This window comes from Pangasianodon hypophthalmus, chromosome 23 (assembly GCF_027358585.1).
Source record: "Pangasianodon hypophthalmus isolate fPanHyp1 chromosome 23, fPanHyp1.pri, whole genome shotgun sequence".
NCBI classification, from domain to species: Eukaryota; Metazoa; Chordata; class Actinopteri; order Siluriformes; family Pangasiidae; genus Pangasianodon; species Pangasianodon hypophthalmus.
The window spans coordinates 12,703,060-12,715,705 of record NC_069732.1 but is presented as its reverse complement, the minus strand read 5'-3'; the positions used below and the strand labels follow the sequence as shown (position 1 = coordinate 12,715,705).

The 12,646-nt window shown below is 39.9% G+C and overlaps 1 protein-coding gene across 1 annotated transcript; it reads left to right on the top strand.

Annotated features, from left to right (window-relative positions):
* Window positions 1-3,811: 3,811 nt before the first annotated feature.
* Window positions 3,812-12,536, top strand: dclk3 (doublecortin-like kinase 3). The gene is made up of 5 exons (XM_026930065.3): window positions 3,812-3,951; window positions 4,786-6,302; window positions 6,396-6,528; window positions 7,769-7,936; window positions 8,032-12,536. The coding sequence occupies exons 1-5, from the start codon at window positions 3,897-3,899 to the stop codon at window positions 8,439-8,441; spliced, it is 2,283 nt and encodes a 760-aa protein (XP_026785866.3). The 5' UTR covers window positions 3,812-3,896; the 3' UTR covers window positions 8,442-12,536.
* Window positions 12,537-12,646: the final 110 nt, after the last annotated feature.

Genomic DNA, 12,646 nt, shown 5'->3' with positions numbered 1-12,646 from the left:
CCAATAAGGACATCTCGTTACTGATGATTGATTTCACATTGTGGTACAAGTATGTAGTGAAATGAGTGGTATCCACCTAAAACATCATGGAGCCAGCAGGTGATCCAGGTCACAACAGAGGTCAAGCAGTGGGAGAAGGAAGACAAGGAAGACGTGGTGGTCAAAGAAATGGCAGGGGACGAGCACCCCTTTTGAGAGGTGATCATGGGCCTCGTCATAGAGGAGGGCTTAGGCCTCACCAGAGAGGTGCCATGGGCTCAAGGTGCCCTCACGAACAATTCACCCTTCTCCAGGCCAAGGATGACACATACAATGATATCACAGTAGACCAGAGTCAGGCCTGGATTTTCCATGCCCAAAAATTCTTCCCGAGAATGTTTGGCTAATGAAAACATCCATTGTGATGTGGAAGAGAACCTGTGGCCAAATCCACAAGACAGGGTTGATGGAAATAAAGAAGTACAGTAATCAATCCTTTGTTTTGCTTTTTCCAGTAAGCCCGGTGAAGAACACTGCAGTTAACGTTTTACAGTATTGTACTTTTTTCTTTTTTGTATCTAACTATTTTTGCTTTGATTCAAAGAAACCTATGGTGTGATTTGATTGTATTTCATCAATAAATAAAAGATTTTGTTCAGTGAATATTCTCTCTACTAGTCCTTTTACAGTGATGAATTTACGTGTAATATTGAAACATGTATCATATATTTTGTACTACAATATTTAATGATTGTACAAACAACTACATAGTGAAGCTATCAGTATCTTGTGTGTGGGTGATCTATGCTTTAATGTGCATGTTTACTGATTTATGTTCCTATGGCATTTCATGGGAAACGAGTTATTTGAACCAATGATTCTGCAAGTGCAAGGTTTCTTTAAAGATATGAATGCAGTGTTTTGAACATTGGCCAGCCTGTGTTACAAGTGATGACCGTTTTGAGTTTTGTGTCTAGAGTTTTGAAAAATCACATCAAGATTCTGAAATTAGTGCAAAAGTAATTGTAAAAACCTGTATATTGTAATTTTTATGATTGTATAAACAGTGGAAACTTAACCCCACACCAGCTCTCTTCTTCTTAGGCGAAAAAACATGCGCAGTGTAGCCACAACCCAATCCTGTGGGAATATCTTTCCCACCAAAGTAGGCCACACTTTATTTTTCAAATTCATGATTTTATACGGGGGAAATAAAAGGCTCTTCCTGTTTCCAGTTGATTCATTACACAGCTAGCACAAATTGTCAGACTTCTGTGAAATCAGATTCATGCTTGGTCATGTGCACATTTATAACACACACACACACAAACACACACACACAAAGTACCTTCCTTTCCTCTGTGTTTCATATCCTCTTAGTACAACAAAGTTACTAAAAGACTATAGACAACCTACCACAACCTAATACTCTTATTGCCATTCAGGTTATATGCTGTAATAGGTACTTGTGATTTTCATACTTCTGAGTGAGTTATGCTTTAATGTGTATGTTTACTGATTGCAGAAGTCAGATCAGGTCAGATCAGATCAGATTACATATGATGCAACAGTGAATGTGATTTATATAGATACTAATCATTCTTTTTTTTTTTGCTTTAACAGTAATTTTACATTTGCATTTATTCAGATTGTTTTATCCAAAACAACTCACAAGTAATGAATGACTCAATCCTATTCTTATTTAACATAAAATCAATTTTACATCATATTGAATGAAATGCAATTTTGTGTTGTTGTTGTTGTTGTTATAAAAATGACACCCACAGTGATAGTGCAGGACACGTGTTTGTGTATATACATGCTTTATAGTGTGATTTTATGTAATGAGCTGGTGAGTGTCCATGCATACCATGTCTATGATTGCTCATTTATGGGCTTCCACAGCCTATTATTCAACACACATACTCATCTTGTTTAAATTATTAGTGTATCTAAACTAACACACACGCGTGACTCAATGCTGAGATCACATGTTTGACATTTGACACGAACAGCTGTTAAAGAGAGCCAGAGTGTGTGTAAAAAGTGACCTGAAGGGAAAGAGGTGAGAGGTAAAACTCATTTTGGAAGTGGGAAGACAGAAGATAAAAATAAACAGCACTGCATTATAACTGTAATAATTCTTGTATCGGTGTGGCAAGTGCTACTTGACCTGGGATGGACTATTCCTACTTACTACTTAAAATATTCTAGTATTTTATAAGTATAAATCTTAATGTATTTACACATTCAGTGTCTAACAGGTTATTGCTTCATTTTGTCCTCAAGGTGCTATTGTGTATGTATGATGTGAACATGCTTGTGCATGTTTGTGTCTGGGGGTGTTCAGGGATTTGAGGCACTCATTATCATTCAGAGCTGTGCTTTTTACCACCACATGTGTGCATTGCCCCCTGGAGGAAATGGAAGATGCAGACTCCAAAGACTCGGACATATGCACACATCATTAAGACCAGCATGAGATGTGTCCAGTTCAGAGCAGAGTAAAGAAAGACACAATGGATCAGGCCTTTTTCAAGAGTAACCATGGAGATGTACACCAACAAAGTGTTGGGGGTTTGTGGTTGAAGTATCCCTGGGGAAGTGAAGAGAGGAAAAAAGGGGAAAACTAAGTAAGACAATGCTTTGATTTGTCTGCAGTACAACTGTACATTTGTACTTATAACTGAGGGCAGTTTCTGAATTGGAAAAAAAGACATCACACTTCATTTTCCAACTTATATACACAAAAAACAAGCCAAAAAAAAATTCCAAAATGTTAACGATAAAATGTGTGTATCCTGTAACAACACAGCAATCTACAACAATAGGGTAAAATCAACAGAAAAACACATCATTTAAATATAATTTAAAAATGTTTTGCCATAACACTCTAGAACATACCACTCTAGGACCAAACACTAAAGAAACCTTAAACAAAGGCTGAATGAATGAAACTGCAACTGGAAGTGACTACTAACTGAAGTGTATACTGTTCTCCATAGTGCACTTGCTATTGCATGAATTATGTTAGTGGAGACAAATTTTTTTTTTTAATTATTTATTATTATTATTTTCTTTCTTTCTTTATTTATTTATTTTTGCTTTTGGTGGCCCATTTGGGGCCATCAACATCCTATCACATTATATATTTCTGAAATCCTTTCTAATATTCTACCATTTATAGAAACAGAAATTCTTACTTTGTTTTTCAAGACAAGGCAGTAAACCAGCTTTCTTAATGTGTCCTATATTACCTGAATTCATTCTATATGACACTTCTGACCTTGTGGGGACATTTGTGGGGCTGGACTCTATGAGGTAAAATGACTACACCTTATAATAAGGCCTTTATATAGATATAGTACAGTTTTATTTAAACAACAAACAAACATGCATTAATTAGCTCCACTACAGTAATAAATGTCAATTTGAAAGTCCTGGGAGGATAGTAAGACAGAGGTGTGTGTGTGTGTGTGTGTGTGTGTGTGTGTGTGTGCGCGCATATGTGTGTGTGCATATGTGTGTGTTTGTGTGTCTGTCTGTCTGTATGTGTCTGTATGTGTGTGTCCGTCTGTGTGTGTGTGTGTGTGTGTGTGTGTGTGTGTTACCTCGGAGACGCAGTTGCAGCAGGATGTAGTGTATCCGGTATCGCGCGCTCGTAGACCGGCCAAAAGATGCGCCCTCTCCTCATTCCTGTGTTACCTCATTTGGCAGCATCGCATGTTGGACCGTTTCGATAGTTAATTATGTAAGGATGTTTCGTCAAAGTTTGCTGCTTGTTGCCTTCTTGCTGTTGATGAAGTTAGTCACTTGACAGGGGAAAGCGCGTCACCGATGCGTTAGGTGATTTCTGCGCTCCCGTTATGGCTTTAAAACCCTCCACCAGCCTGGAGCACTGACTCGAGCAGGACAGCATGTGGAGCCGAAACCTAGTGCAAGAAGCAGCCAGGCCTAAGTGGAAAGTGGCAGGTAACTTCCAATCAGTTATGACAAAGATACAAGAAGAACACACGTTTGATTTTAGAAACAGTAACCTTCAAACTGTACGCGTAATTAACTATTAAACCGAGTTAGATCTGTAAAGCCTTTGAGCCTAAATGATGTCTGCTTTGCTCTCAATCTGTCACATTTGTATAGCTGAACTAATCAAATGTTATTAAGATAGAAAATATAGGCTACTGAGAAACTGAAGAAGAAAAACTGAAGAAGAAGAGCAGGACCTTCTTGATCTTCACCTTTTCTGCCAAGATTTTCTTCCAGTGATATTTGAAGTTTCAGAGATATTTGAAAGTGAAAAGACCTTTTATTGCTTCTTTGATTGCTTCTGTCTTATTCAATTAGTAATGAGGATTATCACACACACACACACACACACACACACACACACAAGGCTACACATGAAATACACAAGAATACACATTACCAAGAGAAAGCTGTTACGCCTCTGTGCCTAGTGTAAGCAGATCCGACGCAATCAGATTTGATCCTTTTCTTTTCCCCCAGAGCATGAGATGCTACTTGAGAATCCACATGGCTCAGACTTTCTTCTCGATGTGCACCTGCACTGAATTATTCATGTTGGACTTCCTCCTTAATTCCCTAGTGCTTTTTTTCTCAAAAGCAAAGCTGAGGCAGAGGTTTTTTTTTTTTGAGTGTATTAAATTGAAACACATCATCTTGCAGGAGATGACTGTATACAAGGTTAATAAAGTTAGGACAACAACAAACCAGACATGAAGGTCAAAGTGGCATGTGTACCTCAAAGCAATGTCTACAAGCCGATGTTTATGTGTCTTCTTTCAGATCAAAGAACTAAACTGCCTGCGTGTCCGAATCCTCGGCAAGGACTGCCTTCATACACCTTCGGCTCCAAGACCCTGAGATGTCCTGCAGCCCACAGGCCCTTAGAAAAGGTTGGAATTGGCCCATGTAGGTGGGAGGAGCCTGTGCTGCGCAGAGCGAGTGGTTATCATGGACGGCACGAAGAAGCTAGTCCAGTGCGCCCACGCATTGTGACAGTGGTTCGGCCATGTGGTGAGCACAATCTGCGGAAGATCTCTCTGCTGCTAAACCGACGCGCTGTACAGACGTTTGAGCTGTTGATGACTGATATATCAGAAGCTCTTGGCTTCCCATGCTGGCACAGTGGTCGTGTTCGACGCCTTTTCAGCCCTCCTGGGCAAGAGATACACAGCCTCTCTGAATTCTTCCACTTTGGCAATGCCTTCCTGGCCTTTGGCATCAGCCGTCCATCCATTAGTGAAGTACAGGCCGCGCTGCAGGAGCTGTATCCTGACAATCCAGGTTACCATGACAGCTTGTTGAGGTTGTGGGAGCGGATCCTGAGGCCTAAAGCTGCTAAGACAGACAGTGGTTTCCATGAAGATGTACCCCAACATGATTCCACTTTGAATGTATCCCTTGATTTAGTGACAAACCAGCCACCAGCTAATCATTTGCAGCCATTCCGAGCACAAGTCAGGCAGAAAGACAGGGGCAGGTGGGAGAGGCAGAGAGGAGAGTGGGACAACAGGGAGGATAGAAGAGCACACCAATCTCAGACAAAAGAGGAGAGGAGGATAGACAGGAAGAAGGAGCCAGTTTATTGCCAGAGCTGTAGAGGAGCTGGTCCACCTATTCCTCCAATTGTAAACAAGAAGTCTGCTAAATTAGAAAAACCTAACAATGAGAGCAAAGCTCCTCTTTCCCAGGATAACAGGATGAAAAACTCATCACAGATCAAAAAGACTGAAGCAGACGATCAGAAAAATGATCCAAGCATCCTCGAAAACAAAGTGCTAATTTTGGGGCCCCAAGCAGAAATCCCAGTAGAACAAGACAAGCCTAAAACAGAAATGGTAGAGCAGAAGGTCTTGTGGGAGGAGCTCCCACCTGACGGTATGCAGGTCTCTCTGGAGGAAATCCAGTGCTGCTATGACATTGGGGATGTGGTGGGTGATGGGAACTTTGCAGTGGTGTATGAGTGCCGTGTGCACGGCTGCACCCAAACCTTTGCCATGAAGATGGTGGACAAGGCCAAACTGCAGGGCCGAGGTCACATGATACAGAACGAGATCGCCCTACTGCGTAGCCTGACACACCCCCGCCTAGTGCGGCTGCTGCGCTCACATCACACAGACACACACGTCTACCTGTTAATGGAGCTGGTGTCTGGTGGCGATCTGTTTGATGCTATTGCCAGGTGTGGAAAATTCAGTGAGCCTTGTGCAGCTAGGATGATTCGGGACATCAGCCAGGCTCTGGAGTACATCCATAACAAGAGCATTGCACACAGAGATATCAAGCCTGAAAACCTTCTAGTGAGGAATAAGTAGATGCACTTTGAATAAATATTGTATCTAGTTTGAGATCATTAGTCAAACACTTGTTATCTTTCTCAAACACACTTTAAGGACCAACGGCACAGCAATGGCAGTATCAACCTAAAGCTGGCTGATTTTGGATTAGCCATGGTAGTGACAGAGCCAGTTTTCACTGTTTGCGGCACACCGACATATGTTGCTCCTGAGATACTTGCTGAGACAGGTGAGCTGCTACTACACTGTAAAAACTTGGATTTAGTCACATGTTCCTGTTGCCTTGAGGGTTTGGAACTGCTAGAATACAATTTGGGATGGCAGCCCAAAAAAAAACTATTTTTTTTTTAAAGTCAGTGTTAATTGTAGCCTAGACTGTGTAATTCAATTACAAAGGCCAGCATGTGTTCCCTAAAACCAAGTTCCTAAGCACATTTCTAAAACTCTTATCAAACCTATTTTGCATTACTACAGTGTTCTCATAACATTCTGCTCTTGTAAACAACTGTGGTGGGAAATGTAAATTCTTTTTATTGATTCAAACTTAGCATAAACAGCGCCTTAGCTCTGAGCTACTCAGAAGCCTGTTATGCAAATCCATATATACAGTACTGTGCAAAAGTCTTAGGCACATGCAAAGAAATGCTGTAAAGCAAAGATGCCTTCAAAAATAATGAAATGAAATGTTTCTACATTTTAAAAAATACAATAAAGAGCAGTAAAGAGTCAATATTTGGTGTGACGACTCCTTGCTTAAAAAAAAAAACAGTAGTCTCAGGTACAATGTGTGCAGTTTTATAAGGAAATGAGCTGTAAGTGTTACTGAGCATCTTGCAGAAGCAGCCACAGTTCTTCTGGAGACTTTGACTGTCACACTTGCTTCTTAAATTTGCAGCAAAACCCAGCAGCCTTCATTATGTTTTTTTATCTGAAAAGTGTTTTTTTTTATGTAATATGCTGCTTTCTTTACTTATACAAACATTTTTCTGGAACATTTGTACTGAACCAATAATGTAGAAGTCATAAAATAAAAATCTATAACAAAGTTCGTACTAAAAAATAGGGTGCCTAAGACTTTTGCACAGTACTGTATATGTATGTATGTATATATATATATATATATATATATATATATATATATATATATATATATATATACACACACACACACACACACACACATATATATACTTATATACACTTATAAACCTGCACAAATTGTACCTAAGACTACTATTTTTTTAAAAGCGAAGGATCGTTACACCAAATATTGACTTTGTTTCATTTATTACTGTTTATTGCTCTTTATAGTATTTTTTGTAGAAACATTTAATTTCATTATTTTTGAAGGCATCTTTGCTCTGTAGCATTTCTTTGCATGCACCTAAGACTTTATATAGATATAAGACTAGAAATATATATATATACATAGGATTTTGTACCCTGCTCGTCTGTGTGTTTGTATATAGGGTATGGTGTAGAAGTGGACGTCTGGGCAATGGGTGTGATACTGTTTGTGCTGCTCAGTGGGTTTCCTCCCTTCCGCAGTCCAGAACGCAATCAGGAGGAACTCTTTCATCTCATCCAGAAAGGAGAGGTCCACTTTCTGTCGCCTTACTGGGACCATGTGTCTGAGGGTGCGACCCTGAACTTGAACTTTGATACCACCTCCTTCATCCACAAATCTTTTTTTCCTGAATCATGACAGTGTGTTTTTGTGTGTGCATTTCAGGAGCTAAAGTTCTGATCAGTGCTCTGCTAGAAGTGAACCCCACCGTGAGACTGACAGCCAGTCAAACTCTGCAGAACAGCTGGCTTCTCCATGCAGCAGCACAGAGCGACCAGGAGGAGGCGACAGACACCAGCAACATCATCATCAACAAGAAAGACACACTCAAATCAGGACGCAGAAAACATGGGGCATGGGGCAATCAGCCAAAACTAGATATGTCAGTAGAGATAGCTCAAGTGGCACAGACTGAAGGGAACAGAGAAAGCAACACAAATAAATACAGAGAAACCAACATGGACCAGAAAGATAAGCAGACTCCCAAGAGACCATCACAAGTAAGAGAAATCAGCAAAAATGATCACCAGCTGGAGGTATCAGTATTAGTACAAAAAGCAGAAACACCCGAGTAGTCAAGGTCTCTTGGATGCCCACATTAAGGAAGGTAACGAAATCAGCATAGTGATGAATACATCAGATTCACCGTTATCACAGAAAACCATTTTAGATAACCTCAACCAGAGGCCTAGCACATTCATTTAAGTTATTTGCATTTCTTCAAATCTGTAACATATAACCACAGGCTTTACTACTGACTACTCACCACATTTGCACAGTATGATTTTACTACTTGATAGGAAAATATTCCATAATTTCTTTCTTTCACATCTGTAGCATTTGAGCAATTACTATAATCAAGAATTGTTTCCCTCTACTAAGAAAATAATAATAATAATAAAAAACTATTCACATGAAACTCACTTATAATGGAAGGCTGAAGCTCAAAATTTCATATAAATCCTTTTTAAAGCTGGCACTAATATTTTCAAAGGGTAAGAATGGTTATGCATTAACAACATAGTCAGTGTAGAAAGAATGGTTATTTGTGAACAAAGTAAACATGAAATGCCTCGATTTATACCTGATCAGAACTGGATACCAGTGTGAGGATAAAGAAAGTGTGAGTAACAGAAACCAAACTTATACTTACTCTGCATTGATTCTGTTATGGGTGGCACAGTGGTGCAGCAGGTATCATTGCTGCCTCAGAGCTTCAGGGTGCCTGTTTCCATCCATGATTGATTAATGAGGAATGTTCCTGTGATTAGAAAATTGGATACAACTAAATCAGAACAACTGCTTCATGACAATTGCTTGTCTGTGTCATAAGTCCATTACTGTTAGTGTGTAATGGTTGTTGTTTTGAATTAATACAGCTGCCCATTATTAAAGTAACTTACATTATGAGTGAGTTTATAAGTAAAGATGTTTTCCCTTCTTTTCTTATTACAGGGAAACAGCAAAATTCTTGTCCATGGTAATCACACATATAAAGAAATAAACCAAGTTTTAATTAATTCTTTCTGGACCCCCAGGGTGGTTTCCTTTGGATTTAGTGGAGGTTCCCCCTTTGCTCATTTCCTGGCTGAGTATCTATAGCAAAGGTGTCACCTTGTGAGAGTTTCCCATGAGTAACATATAAAATGTCCCTGCTAATTTTTGTTCATCCCCTTTCCTGTTCTCATCTTACTGAGGAGTTGAACAAGTGGATTCAAGATGCTAAGTATAGTGCTCTATCTTTGTTTCTAGCTAATTTTGTTACTCTTAACTCTGTACTGTTGCAGCTTCTGCACAAGTTCTCCACAACTTGGGTGATGGTAATTCTAGTGTTGGAAGTATTACTGTTCTACCCATCTTTGACTTTGTCCTTAGAACAGACACATGGCCTATTGTTTTTGTTGGAGTATAGCAGTGTGCATAATAAATAATTTAATAATTTTCTTCAGTCATAAATTCATAACTTTCCCAGCCTCTTGTATTTCAGAGCAAGATGGTTCTGCCCAGTCCCAGTGGAATTGGATGATGGAAAATAAGCAATCCCCAAATAGTTTGGGAAAGGAGTACATTCAAGAAGCACCTAAAGAGCATTGCCCTAACTGCAGCACAATGCCAGTAACAATGTGTGAAGCTTGCAGGCTGTATAAACACTGCTGGGCTATTCAGCGTTCCCCTGATGCTGACATGGTAGCAGACATGCCTGTGGCAAGCTATCCTTTGTTGCATTGTTCCAGCAGGAACAGAAGCCCTCAGGAAGGGGAAGAGTGAGTTACATCATTGGAATAAAGAAGAGTTGGCAAAGGGCATGAGAAAAAAAATGCAAGATCTGTTGGCAAGTAGCAGAGTAACGAAATGTAGAATTCAGTGGAACTAAATCCTAACTGCCTTGCATGGAGAGAGACTGACGTATTTCTCCTAGCTGCTTCAGGAACCTCTAAGGGTGCCACATGCTAGTGGAAACTGACAGCACCACAGAGGTGTTTTACCTCAAACATGAATGGGGTGCAAAATTGCAAATGACGTCGAGATGAGCTAGCAACCTCTGGAAGTGGACTGATGCACATTTTCTGTCTTAAGAACTGCCTGCCTACTGAGTCATTGCAATCAGATAGTAGACACTGTCTTGCAGGGATTGGCAAACACTGGCCGAACAGGCCATGGTTCCAAATGTCAGTGTTATTCACAGGCACTGTGTGCCTGCTACCTATCGGACCAAGCCTGTGGTCCCAGATGAATGGATCACTGTGACACAGTAAATCACCTATCTTACAATGATTGAATTGGCCCCAGCATATTGGCACGTTCACAAAGGCTGAGACACATTGAGTACTCATGCTCCATCTACATGCTGGTTGTATGCTGGACATAAACCCCTTATCTTGCACCAGATGCTATTGTGGATTTTTTCTTTCTTTTTTTGAAGCGTTGGCTAGAAGTACCTCTTTCTGTAACTACCCTAAAGGTGTATGTAGCAGAACTGTCTGGGCACTGGGGACAGATTGACGGTTGGTTGGAAAGAACACACAAACTAGTCAAACCTTTCTTAAAGATGCAGGACATCTGCAAACCTCATGGAAAAACAGTGATCCCTCAGTGGGACCTGGACTTGGTGCAAAGTAGTTTGTGCAGCTTGCCATATGAACCAATGCAGCACACACATATAAAGTGTTTTTGTACTTTAAGACAGCTTTGCTGGCTATCACTATGTCCATGCTGGTCTGCAGATTGCATGCGCTTTCAGTCAGCATGCTTGCTCTTGTATGCTCTTGAAGATGAGAATGTGCCCACACCAGCCCTGGGTCCAGTGAGGGCTCTCCAGCATTATGTGGAAATGACTGTTAGCTGGCAAGTTAACAAGCAGCTGTTTGTGTGCTATGGGGAGCACCATAAAGGAACCCCACTTTAAAAACAGGTTAGCCCATTGTGTAAAGAAAGTTATTGTGCAAGCATACTTGAACGAAGGTAAAGAAAGGGTTCCTTCACCAGATACTACAAATTAAGTGTTGCTTAATTGCACCCCTTGTGTTCTGTGGTGTATTTGAGTGAGTCTCACCCTGAATAGAGTGCAGTATCAGAATGCTAAGCAAATCTTATCATGAATAAAGGTCAGCACCATGAGCAGTTGTTATCCTCAGTGAAGAACAATATCATAATTTTAATCCTTTTTATCTTCAGTTGAAAACAGTCTCAGAACAGTGAGTCATTCTCATTCTTATGATAACCTAAAGGACAGCATCAGCACTTGAGTGATTCGCATCCTTCAGTATAGAGCAGTATCAACACTAGTGATTCTCATTCATAGCATGGATCTTTTATAGGCTACCCACATGGGGTCACAGTCACGAGGTGAGAACTTTCCTATTTGTACTTTGCAAAGAAATGAGCAAATGGGAATACTCCACTAGCTCAGAAGCAAACCACTCTGGTGGTCCTCCACTCACATGTAGAACCTGGTATCTTTGGTATATGAATGAATAAACTACTTTGTATATTTGGTTAAAGTTAGTTGGGTTATGCTATGAGAAAGAGCAAGAGAATGAATGAAATATGTGAAAGCTGTACACGTCCTCTCTCTCTGCTTCCTTTTAATGAATATACATGAAGCTACAAAAGATCGTGAAAGTCCCTCAAAAGGTAAGAAGCACTTTAAAGCCACCACTGTAGGAATCCAGATAGTGGAGGTGGGGCTTGGTGTGTGTGAAATTTGAGTGCCAATGACTTTGTGGACAAAAGGCAGCCATTTTAGGCATTTCAGCTGCCTGGCTGGTGAGAACACATGACCCGTATCCCTGTAACTGAACTCTGGGATTCCTCTTTCCTTCTTCCAAATCAGTATTGTGATATTGTATATCTGTAACAAATGGTATTTTCCCATATATCCGTTATTTTGTATTAATAAAGGTCATAAGAGTTCTGTGAAAATAACAAATGAGACATTTTGTATTACTGGTTTGAACATTACACTTAGTTAGGAATATTGCTTGCTACAGTTTGGAATAATTAATGGGAAAACGTTGGTATAATTAATCTTTAATCTTTAAAGAATCTTTAAAATCTTCAAAGAAAATGTGCTGTTGCAAAAGATATGGCAGTGGATGTTTTACATAACTGTTAAAGTGAAGTCATAACAATCTAATAGAAATTGGTAGAATTTGCCTTTTAAATTATATTACATACCTTTTAGGCTTTTTCTGTAAGGTTAGCTCTCTACAAACACCACACTGACCAACAAGTAAAACATGTCTTGTTGCAAAAACTAAGAAACAGCATCATTGCTATG

Coding starts and splice junctions, on each gene's coding strand:
- dclk3 (XM_026930065.3), top strand. CDS start 3,897: ATGTGGAGCCGAAACCTAGTGCAAGAAGCAGCCAGGCCTAAGTGGAAA. Junction 6,529..7,768: donor TGAGATACTTGCTGAGACAG/GTGAGCTGCTAC, acceptor GTTTGTATATAG/GGTATGGTGTAGAAGTGGAC. Junction 7,937..8,031: donor CTGGGACCATGTGTCTGAGG/GTGCGACCCTGA, acceptor TGTGCATTTCAG/GAGCTAAAGTTCTGATCAGT.